The sequence below is a fragment of the Sminthopsis crassicaudata genome, chromosome 3, assembly GCF_048593235.1.
Source record: "Sminthopsis crassicaudata isolate SCR6 chromosome 3, ASM4859323v1, whole genome shotgun sequence".
In the NCBI taxonomy this organism is placed as follows: domain Eukaryota; kingdom Metazoa; phylum Chordata; class Mammalia; order Dasyuromorphia; family Dasyuridae; genus Sminthopsis; species Sminthopsis crassicaudata.
The window spans coordinates 81,935,033-81,953,325 of record NC_133619.1 but is presented as its reverse complement, the minus strand read 5'-3'; the positions used below and the strand labels follow the sequence as shown (position 1 = coordinate 81,953,325).

General features: G+C 36.7%; 1 protein-coding gene across 1 annotated transcript in view; it reads left to right on the top strand.

Moving 5' to 3' along the window:
• Positions 1–241: 241 nt before the first annotated feature.
• Positions 242–18,293, top strand: part of KIAA2012 (KIAA2012 ortholog) — a 148,241-nt gene continuing 130,189 nt past the window's right edge. The window contains exons 1-2 of the mRNA XM_074299022.1: positions 242–635; positions 1,984–2,253. Of these exons, the coding sequence (XP_074155123.1) occupies positions 549–635; positions 1,984–2,253 (357 nt within the window). The 5' untranslated portion in view covers positions 242–548. The remainder of the gene's footprint in view (positions 636–1,983; positions 2,254–18,293) is intronic.

The following is an 18,293-nucleotide window of genomic DNA, read 5'->3' as shown; positions in this document are numbered from 1 at the left end:
GGTCTATAAACGTAAGATGAGCTCCATAAGAAGGGGTTGAAATTGGAGCCTGACCCATTCAGTGTCCTTGCTTTCCCTTGAGGGAGCTCTCACTTACTATTTTGCTTTCCCATGCTGATTTAAGGGACTTAATTTCCCTTTGCTGCCATGGCAACTGGGAAACAAGCTTTGTTCACAAAGAGAAGGATAGTGGTGGTTCATGAATCTCTGGACTTACGAGTCCCGTAGCAAAGCAACCAGTACAGAACATCAACAAGTGCTCACAGAAGGCAGGAGGGGAAGAGAGCTTGTTGGGAGGGATGGGAGATTTGGGACTAGAAAGATCTGGGGAGTTGTTTTTTTTCTGACTAAGACCCACACTTTATAAATTGTGGAGTAGGGTGTCATTAAGAAACTGCCATAAGAGGGGGGTAAATGCACCTAATAAAAGGCCAATGTGTGAAGTTCTGGGGCTCACTGCTGGCCTAAAGAAACCTTAAGGTGTAAGCAGTTTCAGACTTCAAAAGCAAGATGAATGGCTTCTGAAAAGAAAGAGCAAGCAATGAAATATGTTCACTCTCTCCCTCCTGAGCCGTGGAAATGGGCAAGTGGTCCAGAACAAACAGAAAAGGTTGGAGGTCTACTTGGAACCAGAGGTCAGTCCTGCAGCCGATAGCCTAGTACATTTGGGGGTGGGAGGAGAGCAGGATGTCCTTTTGGTCTCCGGATTTTGTGGTTCCTGGCGTGGTGGTCATTTATGTTCTTGTGGCTGTGCTTGTTCCTTGGACTTCAAGAAAGTCCTTTTTTTGACTAACCAAATGAGAGCCACCACAGAAGAGTCCTCCCATCCACCTACCCTCAACCTCCTCATCTGCTGTCATCAGATTGGTGTGGCTGGGCTAAGTAATTGGAAATTAAAGGGATTTGGTCCAAAACCAGAATTTCCATATACGAAACTTCCATGGGTGTTGCTAGATTGAGTTTTTAGAACAGGGTATGTTATTGGGCACCTGCCCAATAATTTATGACATTCTCTTTAATATTCTGGGATTCTTTTCTCATAGCCAACGTTTAATGTAGATAACATTTCACAACAACAAATTTAAGACGAGGATGGGGAAGTGGCCCAGATTCTTTGTTGGGCTGGAATTTATATTAGAAGACAAATGGGACATTAGAGGGAGCTTGGAAAGTTTTGTGTCATAAAGAATTTTCAGTGGCAATTGTGTTTGTTATATTGGTATTTAGGGTTAGAAACCCATATTGCAGAGCATTTCCATGGTGGTTGATGGTACAGATTTGCAAACAAGATATAGAAGGCTTTTATAACCACCTAAAGAGGTTGTAAAACTAGATAAAACTAGATATAACATATGGAGAATGCATGAGCCTTCATTTTGGTTGAGTGATTAATTAGGGTGATGGTCAGAACAGAGAATTCAAACATTTAAACATCCTGATGTTGGAGGCCTGTTTCAAGTTATTTGCTGACCACCAAGCTAAAGAAGTGGCTTATCAGTGACCTTACAACAGGCTTGTAGCCCACATGAAGGAAATGGGGACTGGGATTGAACCTGTCCTGTCACTTACAGTCTTAAGAAAGTTTGCCTAAAGTATTGAGAAGTTAAACAATTGACTCAGGATCACACACCCAGTATGTATCAGCGATTGGATTTGAATTCAGATTTCTGCCTTTGAGACCAGTTCTCTATTATGCCATTTTGCTTCTCAATCTTTATTTCCTGCTATTAAAATTCCTAGAATAAATAGCCCACCTACAAGTTATATGGGTTAGAATATAGCAATTCTGCTTACTAATCATTAGCAGTAAAGAGCAATTTAGATTATATGAGTTATATTAAGGTGCTTGATATTAGGTAGAGCTAACAAGAGCAAATCAATGTCAGAAAAACATCAATCATACAAATGCATGTCCTCTGTGATGCTGTCCAAGGTGGTTGTTTAAAGTGGCTGTATACTGGTGGTTGTTGCTTTTCTTTATAGGATTATTTGAACTGGACACCCCAAGAAAAATCCCTGATCGACTGGTCCCAGAATGGGGCACAAATTAAACGGGTATCCCTTCCTAAAACTTACAGCACCAGAAAGGGGGCCTTAATTCTTTACTCAGAAGACTTTGCAGAACCATCATGGAAACAAGAAGAAAAGAAAAAAGGACCCCGTCTCTACCGTCACCAAAAGAAGAGGTCAGGTTTTGCGTTGCACACACTAAAAGACCTGACAGCTGCCATATTGGCATATGGGAGTGATGGGGTGAGTATGAGCTGTGCTAAGGCTCATTCTGCAGGTGTTAAGGAGAAGGCATGTTGGAGGAAGAAATGGCAGATCCCAGGTCTCATTCTAGCTCTGGTGGCAATCCCAGGCAACTCATGCATTCATTCAGAGGGTGATGGAAGGGAAGGAACACTGAAAATGAAGTCAGAAGACCGACAATTGAATCCAAGCTCTGTTGCTTATGGCCAGATGGTGTTGAGCAAATCATTCTTTGAGTCTTTGTTTTCTCCTCTATAAAATGGAAGGTACTACCACTCATACTTCCTTTGTATGGTAGAAAGAAAAAGTACTGGGCTCGGATCCCATCTCTTAACACTCCCTGTACTACCTTAGCCATGGTTTTTAACCTCCCAAGGTCTCAGTTTCTCAAGGTGTAACATAATGAGGTCCCTTCCAGCTACAAGATTTACCTCATAGGATCAAATAAGACATTACAGATTTAATTCTTTGTAAACCTTAAGGCATGATTATTTATAAAATGCAGATTATTTTACCAACCCTGTTTGTAGATAGTGCAGAGCTGTCATGAGATTCAAATGAGTTATTTGTCAAATCTCTTTGAAAAAAATATAAAAATGAAATTATGCTGTGTTCAATAACAATCTTAGAACTAGAAGGAAACAGATTATCTAGTACTGTGAAAACATAAGGCATCTGTTTTGATGACTATCTTTTCCCACATGTTCCTGTTATACTTGCCATAAACTTTCCCCCATCTCATTGTCAGAGTAAGACTTCTATCTTCTGTTTTGCTCCAGGGGTCAGAACTATGACCCATGAATGGCAGCTACAGGAAGGCAGTGTTTTGATCAGCCTAGGAAAGAACAGCTAGAATTGTCCAGTGATGGCATTGTTGTTCCCCATCCCTATCTCTAGAGATTGGATTATCAGCTGCTAGAGATGTTTGTAGGAAGTATTCCTGAATGATGGAGAGCTAAAATAAGCAGCCTCTAAAACTCTTTCCAGTTCTTAACATTTGATAATACTTCAAAGATTTATCCAATATTTTCCCAGGGAGGTTTATGGAGATCCATTTGGCTTCTCAGACCTTAGAGAGAGGAAAAGTGGCAGAACATCGTAATTCTCAGAAATTCTGACAAATAGTTTTACATCACATGAGTTTGCCTGACTTGCTTGATGGAGATTATCCAAATTTGTCCTGATTCCCTTACCTGTGTGCACTTTGCCTCATCTGTGTGAATCACACAGCTAATAGCTAATGACTATGGAAATAATTGATAGCAAATTGATGAGGGCAAAACAGGTACAAGCTGAGCTATTTTGTGCTCTTGTTTTCTTTGCTTCAAATCACAATTTATAATTCCATTCTATTCATTTTGATAAACTACACAGTAACTTTGCTGGAGAGGTGGATCACATTGAGATCTATAAGCATTATATGTAATATACATATACATATATACATATATATATATATATATATACATATATATGTTGCTGAGGCAATTGGGATCAAGTGGCTTGCCCAGGGTGTCACAGCTAGGAATTTTTTTTCAGTGTCTGAGGCAGATTTGAACTTAGATCCTCCTGACTTCAGGGCTGGTGCTCTATCCACTGTGCCACCTAGTTGCCCAGTCTATATTTTCTTTCTATTCTAGTCTAACTATATCAGAGGAAATTTATTTACATGTACATAGAACACGAATATAATAATGTGTATGTGTCTTAACAAATATAGTGTTCTTAAAAATCCATAAAGATATGAATATATGAAAGGAATATTTATATTAACTTATAGGAACTTAAATAGTTTATAGACTTGAAACTTTTGATCAGAACTGTAACTAGGGCTGAGCAACTGGAGTTTTGAACCAGGGCACTGAAATTTTGAGGATGCCAACAGTACGTGCAGTCCAAAAGTCAAAGATAGTTAGTTGCATGGAAAACTATCAGGTGGCACTGCTCTCTCCCCAGCAGCCACACTGGTGAGTTTTCCCCTAGCCTGGCATTCCCCTTCCTTCCCACTCTGTGTCTACCTCAGCAGCCTTGTACTATTCTAGAGTTTCTACCTCCTCCCTTGGCCAACTGAATCGAAGGTTTGTTTTGTGTCACTTACCTGAGGCACAAAAATTGTTGGTCATAGCTCTGCTTCTAATATTCTCCTTCTACACAAATTGTAACACCTGAGGGCTATAATGATGCTTTTGGCCAAGAGAAGGGACTTTAGGAATTCTATTAAAAAGATTTATTTTACTATGCTTTCTGCTTATAAAGATTTTGTATTCCTACATTGGGAGAATAAACACAAAATAAGTAATGACAATATTTAGGAATAGAAGAAATAAGAATAGTAGAAAGCTATGAAATTGAACCACTTCATTTGAAAAACCATAGTTTAGGGGAGGGAAGAGAAGGGAGAGGGGAGCCTGGAGAGTTAAGGTATGACACTAAAGGAAACAAGAAAACGGATAGATGATTTAAAAAAAAGATCATCTTCCAAATAATGTTGCTTGTTATTATTTTTTGACCCAAAATGAAAATCAGCAGCTAAAAGCACTAAAACCAAAATAATGGAACCAAAAAGCCAGGGGGTGAGGGTGGTTAGAGGAAAAATGTCAGCTCAGTGTGCAGTGGGGCTTACAGAAAAACCCATAAAAGTTTAACTACTAATTAGAAAGACCTACATAACTTAGTCTCCACTCAAACCTGTGGGAAATGAGGTTGTCTCAAATAGGTGGCAATTAAAATTTTAAAGCATCCCACATCATCTCAAGTTCTATATATGGATCTACTGAAATAGATGTGGCAATATGTCTGAGTTTGATAGCTCAATGCACACCTACTCCTTGACATTTTTGATGACACAACTTCTTAATGAGTAAAGATAAATGTTAAACTAAGAAATTAGATGTCAAAGCTCTCAGGCTTCCAGGGGAAATACAGCAATGTCATTTTGTTGGCTGTTTTTTCCCCAAACACAAGCAATCATTTTCAAACATTCTTTAAGTGAGCACTGTCTTCCTGGGCCTTAGCTTCACACAAACACAGTATTGTGGACAATTTGTGGAACAGTAGCTAAAGTAATGGACCTGAAGTTAGGAAGTCATTGTTAGGGGGAGATGGGACCAAGATGGTGGAACCAAGGCAGGAAGTCATTCTCATTTAATCTTTTTTTTTTTTTTCCAGTCAGTCCAATTCTTGGTGACCCTATTTGGAGTTCTCTTGGCAAAGACACTGGAGTGACTTGCCATTTCCTTCTCTAAGCTCATTTCATAGATGAGGAAACTGAGGGAAACAGGAATAAGTGACTTGTCCAGGGTCATACAACTAATGTCTAAGGCCTTATTTGAACTTTGGCTTCCTGACTCCATGGATGACACACCATTGACTGTGTCATCTAGTTTAAATACCTACTCTGCTACTTGGTTGTAAATGGGGATAATAGCACCAAGGTTGCAGTAAAAATTAAATGAGATAATATTTGTAAAAAGCACAGTGTCTGGCACATAGTAGGCACTATTTGAATGCTTATTCCCTTCCGTTAATCACTCTTTCCAGTCCAGAACATGAACAACTTGAAAATTTAAATAACCAGATTTTTTTTAACAATACTGTCTATTGATAACATACAAAAATATGTACTTGAGGCACTGTAGGATCCCAAAAGTGCTTATGAATCATCAAAGAGATTAAATTATGATCAGCATAATTTCATGTCATGTGTTTTACAGTATTGTAATATTATTGTATTATGTTGTAATACTTGGGATATTGATAATCTGAGTGATTTTCACTAAACCAGAAATCCATGTAACCCAAATACCTTATTTTTTAATCATAACAGCAAAAAGTGATTTATTGTAAATTATTTAAGCCTCAGTACTGTTAATGCAACCTTCATCTTTTCTGTCTCATTATAATGACAGCCTTTGCCCCACCTCTCCTAATTTACATCATCACATTCACTGTATGATCTCTTCATACTGAAGTTCTGAAAAAGCTGATCTGTTCTTTCCGAGAACAACAAAGTCACAGGATTTCAGAGTTGGAAGAAACCTCAAAGGTCCTTCAGTTCAACCTATACATGAAAAAGGTAGCAGATGGGGTAATATGTAGAGACTGGAAGCTATAAATTAGGGAATTTGAATCCTGCCTAAGGCCTTTACTTGCCATATGATCCTAACTATTTTTCTCTGACTCAGTTTCCTCATCAGTAAAACTGGAGATAATAATAGCAAATACCTCTTAGGGATGTTGTGAGAATAACATGATTTATGTAAAGTATCTTGCAAACCTTGAAGCACTGTATGTTAATGATTATTTTAAAAGAAATCCATCTATAATCTGACAAATTATCATCTAATCTTCTCTTGAAGACTTCTAATAAGGGGGGGGGGGGGATCCAGAAGCAGCTCATTCCATTTTTAATAGTTCTATGAATTCAGGGCTGGTGCTCTACCCACTGCGCCATCTAGCTGCCCCTCTCATCCTTATTTCTAAAAGCTATCCCTCTCATTGCAACCTAAAATCACATGAGGTATTTTTGTTGTTTTGTGTTTTTTTTTTTGACTGCTATATCATAATGTTGTCTAAAGATTGCAGCCCACAAAATATTTTATTCAAGACTTCTGTAGAACAATATTTCACCTATTTTGTACCGTGAAATAGATTTTTTGAATCTGAGGTGAGGATTGGAGAATCCTGGAGAGGTTGAGAGTGCTAATCAGCTCTATCCACAGCATAAGAAGTCTTGGAATATGATTGCATGGGAATCTTAGAGCTCAGGGATTGATTTGGTATTGGTTTGACAAAAATATATACTTGAGAAATAAGGGGTACTTTGCTTTTTTGTTCCAAAGTAGGTTTTTTAGTCAATAAAATTTTTAGTCAATAAAAATATTATTTTAGTTTATAAAACTATTTTATGTTTTTCATCCTCTCATCACATTGTGAAAAAAAAAAGAGAAGAAAAATAAATTCCTTTTTACAAACACACAGTCAAGCAAAATAAATTTCCTTACTGACAAATGTCATGTGTATGTGTGTGTGCACGCGTGAGATGACTCATTCTGACCCAAAATCTATCAATCTTTATGTCAGGAGATAGAATCTTTCATAATTAATTCTTGAGAATTATAGATGCTCATTACATTGATCAATGTTCTTGTCTTTGCTATGTTGTTATTACTGGATAAATTGTTCTCTGCGTTCTACTCATTTCATTCATCGGTTTATAAAAGTCTTCAAGATTGTTTTATACTGTTGAAGTTATTTTATAAATTGTTCTCCTGGTTCTACTTGCTTCACTCTGTGCCAGTCCCTACAAGTCTTTCCATGTTTCTGAAATCATCCATTTCCCCATTTTTTATAGCACAATAGGATTCTATTATATTCATATACCACAAATTTATGCAGTTACTTTTTTTCCCCAGGATCATAGCATTTTTTTAAAAAATATTTTATTTATTCCCAATTACAAGTAAAAACAATTTGTAACAATTGGTTTTTTAAAAATTTTGGTTCTAAATTATCTCCCTTCCTCCCTTACTTCTCCCATCCCTGGGAGGATAAGCAATCTGATATAGGTTATACATGGACAATTATGTTTTACATATTTTCACAGTCATTTTGTGGATGAAAACTTGAACCAAAAGAAAAAGAGAGAGACAGAAACAGAAAGAGAGAAGGAGGAGAGAGAAATAATGTTTTGATCTGGTTAAGACTATCAGATTTTCCTGTAGAGGCAGATAATATTTTGCATCATGAATGTTTTGGGATTGCCTTGGAACATTTTAATACTGAAAATAAATAGATCATTCACAGCTGATTATCATACAATATAGTTTTTCTTTGTATAATGTTTTCATTTCATTTTGCATCAGTTCATGTAAGTTTTTCCACGTTTTTCTAAAATCATTCTGCTTGTGATTTCTTATAGCACAATGGTATTCCATCATAATCATACAGCACAACTTGTTCAGCCATTCCCCAGCTGACAGAAATCCATTCAATTTCAATTCTTAGCCACTACAAAAATATTATAAATATTTTGACATATGGGGACCTTTTCTTCTTTCTTTGATCTTTTTTTGTGCATAGGTCTAGCAGAAGTAAACTGTGGCACTAATCATACACTGTTTAATAAGCTTTTGTGTATAATTCCCAGTTGCTTTACAGAATGCTTTTACCCATCTCAAGGTCCACCAAGAGATTTATCACAGCCCATCCCTCAAACACTTGTCATTTTCTTTTTTTGTCATCTTTGCCAATATTATGATGTGAGGTGGCATCTCAGAATTAAGTTAATTTGTATTTCTCTAATTGGGAGTGGTCATTTTTTCATATGGCTATAAATAGAGAGACAGGAGTCAGAGTCAAGAGGTATTTTAGAACTAGGGTCAAGAAAACCTGAGTTCAAATATGACCTCAGATACTTCCTATGTGACCGTGGGCAAGTCAACTGCTATTTGCCTCAGTTTCCTCATGTGTAAAAGAGATGTAATAATGGCAACACCTTCCAGAGGATAAAATTAAATAATATTTGTAAAGCATTTAATATTAAAGCACTATATTAATGCTAGCTATTAATTTATTATTATCTACTTCCTCAAACATGCTCTCTCTCTCTTTTTTTTTTTTTTTTTAGGGTAAGTCTCCCAATCTTTGCCCATTCTAAATATGCAAAGGTCCCATATGATCCCACTCTGATCAGCATAAAGATCCTTACCTGTGTTTTTGTTTTGTTTTGTTTTTGCTGAGGCTATTGTGGTTAAGTGACTTGCCCAGGGTCACCTAGCTAGAAAGTGTTAAGTATCTGAGAGCAGATTTGAATGAACTCACATCCTCCTGACTTCAGGATTGGTGCTCTATCCACTGCGCCATCTAGCTTTTACCCATTCTTTTTCCTATTCTGACTCCCTCCCTGCCTAGTTTATCAAATGCTGAATTGAGTATGGATACCTAATCAATACAGCCCAATGTAGCTCAAGAGCTCTGCCATCCTGTCACCCTAATAGTAGGGAGCACAGTGTGGGCTACCACACTCCTCTGTGTCTGTGTCTGTCTGTCTGTCTGTCTGTCTGTCTGTCTCTCTCTCTCTCTCTCTCTCTCTCTCTCTCTCTCTCTCTCTCTCTCTTTCTCTCTTTCTCTCTCTCTGAACAAATAGAGAAGAGATCCAGAAAAATGAAATTTTTTTTTAATATCACATAGGCAATTAATCATCAAATGAAGAATTCAAACCCCAGATCTGGTTCTAAATCTAGAGGTCTTTCCAACTTGCCCAGCCATTTGCCTTGTGACTCAGGGATAAGAAATCACCTATCTTCCTACTGCCTTTTTTCCCCCCTTAAGAGCTCAGGTAATAATTATGCCTCTGATTCTTTAGTGGACCATGAGCTCTACCAAGTCTTTTATCCCTGCCAGTTGCGGGGTCTTTCTAAAATCAATACTGCTTCAGGTGCCAAGGAAGTTTTTCAATCCTTTAGCACCTGGCTAGTGTGGTCAAGAGGGTCATTGAGGTCAGGTACCTCCCAAGTCATCAGGATCCTGGGAGCCATTCATTACACCTGGCATTCAGGAAGAAGGACAGGTCCTCACAGGCCAGCTGTTAAATGGAGCACGTGGTGTGAGAGCTGGGATAATGGGCTGCTCTGTGCACACTAATTAGTCATTTCAGTGGAAACTAGAAGCCAAAAGTTGATTGGCAAACACCACAATAGCAGGTTTGAGCAATCTAAATCGAACTCACAGCCAATACCTCCTCCTGTCATTGTTTACTTCCCCATTTTAGAAACTGCCTTCCCAATCCCCTTCTGTAGTCCACTGTTTCTCTTGCTCATTCTTTTAAGGTGAGGAGATACTTTGGAGAGTAGGATAAGAAGTTAAATTTGTGGGCAGAAGAAACTGCTGCTGTAGACTTTATTCTCATCAAAAAAGAAATGGTTGCTACAGCAGAAATGATGGGAACCTTTTAGGGAAGTAATTGTTCCATCTTAGCATTCACAATAGAAAAGGAAAAGAAAGCCAGAAATAGTCTGAACTGCACCCTAGATTTTTGGAGAGCATATTTCAAAGGGTTCAGAGAAAGGATAAGTAAGATTCCCATAGACAGAAATTCTACTTCTTAAAGAGAGAGGAAGTTCTACACATAGAAATCATTGTAAGGAAGCTCAAAGCTGGTCATAGATATATTTTATGCGGGAAAGGAAGGAAAAAATAATTCCAGAGAGGGAAAAAAAAGAATTGTTTAAAGAGACTGATGTGGTTACACAGGGAACTTCTTAACCAACTTAGGTTTGGAAAAAATATATAGTTTCCTCATTTGTAAAAAGGGGATAATAACCAGACCCACTCCTAAGGTTGTTGTAAAGATGAAAGGAAATAATTGTAAAGCACTTAGCCCAATGCCTGGCACGTAAAAAGTGCTACAGAAATATCAGCTATTATTATTATTGGGGCAGCTAGATGGCACAGTGAATAGAGCATTAGACTCCCTGGGATTTAGATGCTTACTAGTTTTGTGACCCTAGGCATATCACTTAACCCCTATTTGCCTTAGTTCTCATCTGTAAAATGGGGACTCGCTGGAGAATGAAATGGCAAACTACTCCAAAATTTTGCCCCCAAAATCCAAACAAATCATTGATTCTATCCATGTAATCGTGAAGAGTAAGACTTGACTTAAAGACTGAACAGCATTACTATTATTACGACTGTTACCACTACCATATCCCATTGTTACTACTACTATTATTATTTCCACTACCATCACTACTACTACTACTGCTGCTAGTACTACTACTATCGATACTAATACCACTACTACTATTACTACTATCACTACTACTACCATCACTACCAGCTTCACTACCACCACTACCACTACTATTACTAGTACTAGAACTACTATTGTAAAGTGAAATAAAGACAGCTAAATTGGTCCTATAAGATTCATATTGAGAGCCCTGAAGTCCTGAGTAAGTTGCAGTTGGTAATGAATGCTAAACAACAAATAGTGTTAGATTTTTTTAAGCTATGTCAGTGATAAGAGAAGGACCAAAAAAGAGCAAGGATTGTTAGTTGTGATGAAAGATTATGATAGTGTAGAAGAAGAAGAATTCAGAGATACTCAAGTCTTATTTAATTTATGTTTCCTCTGACAACAATAAGCTTTTGACTGGAAAGGATGGAAGCAAAAAAAAAAAATGACTATTAAGCAGTTAAAACCTAAGGTAAGAAAAGAGATAATAAAACAGCATCTAGATGTTCTTGGTGAATTCATGTTATCAGGACCAAAAGAACTACATCCTATGGATGGAAAAAACTGGTGTGACTATTGAGTCAATCACCATCAATCATCATTGATAAATTATGGATAGTGGGAGAGGTAATATGGATAGAGAGATGAGACAGGGCCAGAAAAGGGCAAATATCCTGATTTTCAAAATGGGGAAGGAAATAAAGTATATAAACTATAAACCAGTAAATTCTTTTCTTCAATTACTAGTAAAATTTTAGACTGTATTATTAAAAGAATGGTTTAATAAATATCCAGAAAAGGAAGTAATGATCACAGGGAGCTAGCTAGAATGAGTGCATCAAAAATAGATTTTACCAGCCTAACTTATTTATTTTTTGGGGGGGTGGGCTATTAGGCTGGTAGGTCAGGTCAATACTATAGCTATTATTTGCCTATATAGTTCACCAGCATCAGACAAATTTTACAAAATAGTAGTTCTGCTCATAGCATGGGAAAGATGGCATCATGAAGACTAGATAAAAGTACCATGTGGTAGTCTTGGAATTGGTTTGAATGACTTGATGCAAAGATCAGTCCTAAATAGTGTATCAGAAGGAACTCTGGTGGAGGAACTAGGATTTGTTCTTAGCCCTAAACTTTTGGACATTTTTATCAGAGAATAAAGGAATGGGTAGTGTGTTTCTCAAGTTTGCTGAGAACAAAAAAACTGAAATAGCTAACATATTTGATGATAGAGACACAAGTGAAAATATCTCTATAAACCAGTTTAAGATGATTTTAAAAATTTTTATTAAGGCACTTTAAAAAATCATAATCATTTCCCCTCCTCCCCCACTGAACTTTCCCTTGCAATGGAGAAAAGAAAAAAATTAAGCAAAAATGGCCTTCCACCTGATCCTTTGACAACATATACAACACTCCTTACTTGCAGTTCCTCACTTGCTCTTGAAAGGAAGAAAGAATGTTTTATTTATTTGTTCTGAGGGACCAAGATTGATAATGTCAATTAAGCTAAATACCTTTTAGTTGAGTGTTTTCATTTTTTGTAGGCACTGAGCAGATTATTCTCCTATTCTTTGTTTTCTCTGCATCAGTTCATACAAGTCTTCCTATGTTTCTCTGAATCATTCATATACATTGTTTCTTAAAGTTCAATATATTTATTCCATTTCACTCAGAAATGTTGTGAAGCTCAAATGAAATAATGGATACAAAATACTTGCAAAACTTAAAGTACTATATATGTTGTGGTTCAGTTGTTTCAGTCTTGTCCAACTCTTCATGACCGTTTTGGGATTTTCTTGGCAAAGACACTAGAGTGATTTGATATTTTCTTTCCCACAGATGAAGACACTGAGGCAGAGAGAAATTAAATAACTTCCTCAGAAGTAGCTGAGGTCAGATCTGAATTCAGGTATTCTGACTCCAGACCTGGCTATCCATTGAACCATCTAGCTACCCAAAGTACCATAGAAATTTCAGTTTTGATTATTATTATTATCCTATAGTCAGTCACCAAACCTTTAGTCTATTGCTGACTTCTTCATTCCCTGAGTTTTCTACTGTGTTCCTACTGACCTTAAGCGATGTATATAGAGCAATATAAGGTTATGCTAATAAATGCTTTGGAAGGAAAGTACTCCTTCCCCCTAGAATGTTTACATACCCACTTTTAAGTTTTATTTGCATTATTAAATTTAAAAAACAATAAATCAAGCCCTTATTTGAATTGATTGTAACTTTCTGAGATTTAAATGGTCACAATGAAAATTTAGTAATCAGCTTTTAAAAGCTGGTTAGAACTGGCTCCCACATATCTTATAGGGCATTTTGTCCAAACATTTTCCTGATTGATGGCAACCTACTGTATTTCCATTTTTTTTACTAACATAAAACTGCTTTAAGATTTTTATATCTCTGGTATGTGTCTTTGAGCTTTTTGGAATATATACCAAATAGAGACAGACACAGTAGCAGAAGGATCTATTGGGTCTGGAGTCAGGAAGATTTGAGTTTCAAATCTGATCTCAGATACTTCCTCGCTATATAATCCATAGGAAAGTCACCTAATCTCTAAGTTAGTTTCTTCAACTGTAAAATGAGAATAATAATGATAATAATAGTAATAATAATAGCATCTACCTCACAAGGTTATCATGAGGATCAAATGGTATACTTGTAAAAAGCTAGATAGTATAGTGAGCACATAGTACATACCATATAAACAGTTTAGAGAATTTTCCTGCATAATTCCAAATTAATTTCCACAATGACTGGACCAGTTCATAGCTGCAACAAGGCATTAGTATGTATAACTTAACATGGCTCCTTCCACACTTTCTTATTTTATTCTACAAAATGAAATTTAACATGGATAAATATAGTCTTACATTTGAGATAAAAGAACAGGAAAAAATTCCAGGTTTTATAGTACCACAAGGGTAATATGAATCAACAATGTGATATTTTGGTTCAAAAAAAAAAAGGTAATTTGATCACTCTGTATTAAGACATTTAGTTTTCAAGATCTGGGAAGTGATCAGCAGTCACCTAGCTGTACTATACCTGGTCAGGCCACATCAGGTATCTTGTTCAACTTGGGGCACAATATTTTAGAAAGGACTTTGACAAGCTGGAGATCAGCCAGAGGCTACCTAGATGATTATGCCTTATGAGGACTGATTGAAAGAACTGGAGATATTTGTTCTGGAGAAAAGAAGATTTATGGAAATATGATCACTGACTTAAGAATTTTAAGGGTTGTCATATGAGTAAAGCAACTAAAAACCTGAGATACTTATTGGTGGCCACACATACATAATAAAGCAGGAATGTGGGACAGGAAGAAAATAATGAATTTTTCTCTTAGCTTAGCTTTTGTACTTTCTCAGATTTATTTGTAAGGCAAAACCCAAAGGGCTTGGGAGGCCTGAAGAAAATCATGGCATTCCAGAACCAAAAAGCCCTTTGTGGTTTATTAGAAGGCAACCCTGAAATTAATTTGAGGGGGCTACATATTGGCAATTTGATCATACTGACCCTCCCCCTCTGCATTATTTCTTTCTGTCTGCTCTCCTTACTGGTGGTATGTGTATTTGTGAAAGAGTATGACACAGATTTATGATAGAAAGTTCTATTGCTATTTTTGAATCTATACAGTTTCATTAAAATAATTGTATATTGTTGTTCATTCTTCATTTTTTGAAGAGGATCAATGGTATCATTAGGGTGATATCTTGTCTTGTGAGTGAGTTGAATTTTATAAAGTGAGGAACACCTCCAAAAAGTCATCAGCCTCACTCACTCTTCAGAGTCATCAGAGTTCAGTGGCAGGACAAAAGTCTTAGTGCAGACTAGTGAATTACTTAGAGTGTATTTAAATGTGTGGAGGACTTTCCATCTGGAATGTGATTATCCTGGGGACTTCAAGTGTGAGAAGGGAAAGTCTCAGGTATTTCATGGAATTATATATGTCATAGACCTTAGGTTGCAACAAGGCAGATTTAGGCTTGATGTATGGGAAAATTTCCTAATAGTCCTATCCAAAAGAGGAATGAGATACCTTGGAATTTGTAGGCTCTCCCCACTGGAAATTTTAAAGCAAAGTCTGGATAATTACTTGTTGGGTAGCTTGTAAAGAGAGTTTTTATATTATTTTTCTGGCAGGGGGAAGGCTAGATAGCCCCTTTCCAACTGTAAAATTTTTCATGCAAGTTAATGAATGTTGTTGTTGTTCAGTCATTTCAGTCATGTCTAACTCTTCATGACCCAACTTGGGGTTTTCTTGGCAAAGATACTGGAGAGGCTTGCCATTTACTTCTCCAACTCATTTTACAGATGAAGAAATTAAGGCAAACAGAATTAACCGACTTGGATCACACAAATAGTCAATGTAGGGGATCAGATTAGAACTAAGGGAAGTTAAGTCTTACTGACCTCAGGCCAACCACCTAGCTGCAAATTAATGATTACATGAATTCAATTCTAAATGCTAAAAACGCTTTGAAATTATTTTTTAAATTTATGCCTTTTGTCTTTATATCACAGTCATTTTATCTCCTCTCTTCAAAATGAAGCCTCCTTCATATGATTGGCTTCTTGTGTGGTCCTAATCAACATTGTTTCCCTCTGCCTCAGCACATCCATCTTTTTAAAGGAGGTTCATGAAATCAATCCCATTAATATCTCAAAATACACATGGGAACAATGTGGTGATTCAAGGCAATTTCAATAGACTTGAGATGGAAAATGCCATTCACATCCAGAGAGAGAAGCATGGAGAACAAATAGAGATCAAAGTATAGTATTTTCACTTTTTATTTCTTTTTTTTCTTTCTCATGATTTTTTTCCCTTTCGGTCTGATTTTTCTTGCACAGCATAACAAAGATGGAAATATGTTTAAAAGAATTTCACATATTTAACCCATAACAGATTACTTATTGTCTTAGGATATGGAAGGTAAGGGAGTGAGGGAGAAAAATTTGGAACTTACAAGCCTTACAAAAACGAATGTTGAAAAGAATTTTTACATATATTTGAAAAATACAGTACCATTGTAAAATTTTTAAAAATACACATGAGGAATTATTTTTAAAAATCCAACTGTCTGCTATGTATCTTCTATTGGATTGCCACCTTCAACGGTCCAGAATGAAATTATTCATATTCCCCCATATCAATCCTCCCTATTAACATTTCCATGTCTGTTCACACCATTATTTTCCAAATCACTAGGCTTGAAATCTCAGATTCATCTTTGACTTCCATTTTCCTCCCCCATTTCCAACATCCATTCCTAAATCTTGTTATTCCTAATTCCATAATATCTACCACATCTGCTCCTCTTTTACTCCTACTACAACTATCCTAATTAAAGTTCTTAGCACTTCTCACTTAGACTATTCCAATATTACAATGTCCTCTTGACTACATTTCTTATTCCTAGGCTTTTTCTTTCACATTATCCATATAATCTCCTAAATAAAACATTCTGATTACATCATTCTACTCAAAACCATGACCACTAGTATCCAGTGGCCTCTATAATCTGATTCCAATCCCTCTTTTAGCTTTATCTTGTACTATTTCACCTCATAGAATTTATATTCTGGCCAAACTGTATGTTTATAGTATCTGCTTGGTCTGTTCTACCTTGAGAAAGAAAAATTTCTCACCTTTAAAATTTCTCATAAAATTTTTGTTTGAATTTTTTCTCTGTCATAATTTCTCTCTTGCTTGAATCAGAGCTGTGTACATACATTATTCTATCTCAAACTGATTAAATTCCTTAAGGGTTTATATCTTTTTATGTTTTTATATTCCTAGCACCTAGCTCAGTACCTTTGACATTGTAGGCACTAAATATATTTTGTTTTTGAGAGGAATAAGGTTGGAAAATACTTAAGAAGGTCAATAGCAACCTCCAAATTCAGGCAAAAGCACAATTGATGATCTCTAGCCCCCAGGAAAAGAGATTCCCAAAACTTTTCTTGGCAGTTGATGTTGCTATTGCACAAGCCACCTACAATAAAGCACTTTGCAACTATGCAGTGCTCCAAAAACACTAAATAATGAGAATAATAACAACAGAGGGCCTGCCTGAACCCATACAGTGTGTCATCCCCATCCTAAACTGACAGAGGCCTTTTTGGAGAGGTGGTATCCTGATGCACTGGGGAAAATGCCAGTTGAGGAATAAACAGGAGAAATAGCTATAGTAATATTTAGCAACTACTCCTATCTAACAGGCAATATCTCCAAGGCTTGTGTTTATGTGTTTGTGATGGGAATTCAGAGACAAGACAGGAAATTTTAAGGTCATTTTGAATTATCACCCCCACCCTCCTTTACTGTTGTTACATGCCTTTTGGAAAGAGCCATGAGAATTCCTACATTGGACAGGCTGTTCTTTCCAGTCTCTTCTTGCATTTCAATGATGCTAGGTACACACCTAGTGCTATGTAAGCTGTCTAGACACTTACAGAGGTTATTAAATGCTCTCTATTGAGATCTCAAACATCCATGCAATTTAGACTTCTTGAGATCATAGCCAAATCACTTTGTCTGTTATCATTAATACTTATAATTCAGCTCTCTATATCTGGTACTAGCCCAGATTTTTAAATTTATCTCATATTAATCCTCTTCAAGCACTATTCATTTCCCTAATTCTTACAGAAACCCTTCTCTTGATCTTATTAGACTTGGTGCTCAGATAGATAATATGTATAAAGTGCTTGACAGAGTGTCTGGCACATAATAGGTGTTTAATCAATGATCGTTCCCTTCCTTCTCATACAAACCCTGTGCTCTCACATTTATATACCTTTACTCATAGTGTCATCTTAATATCTTTTTTATTTCTTTGCCTGTTAAATTGTTGTTTGTCCTTCATTCTTGAAAGGACCATGGCATCAAGAAGGGGATGTCATGGCTTACATGTGAATTAGATTTCAGTGAGAGAAGCAGTGCAAGGTCACCTGCCTTATCTTCTCCAAAGCCATCTGGGTCCAGTGGCCAGATCTACATCAGAGTCTTGGGCCAATCCTATTAAGTTACTTAACTTAGATGCTCTCTCTTTTGTAAAATCTTCCCTGATCCCCCTTGATTGGTTGGGTTCATCCTCCTAGGAACTTAATTTGTTCTCAACCTCTCCAATGTACTTTTTTTTTCCTTTTTTTTTTCCCCCTGAGGCTGGGGTTAAGTGACTTGCCCAGGGTCACACAGCTAGGAAGTGTTAAGTGTTTGAGACCAGATTTGAACTCGAGTCCTTCTGAATTCAAGGCTGGTGCTCTATCC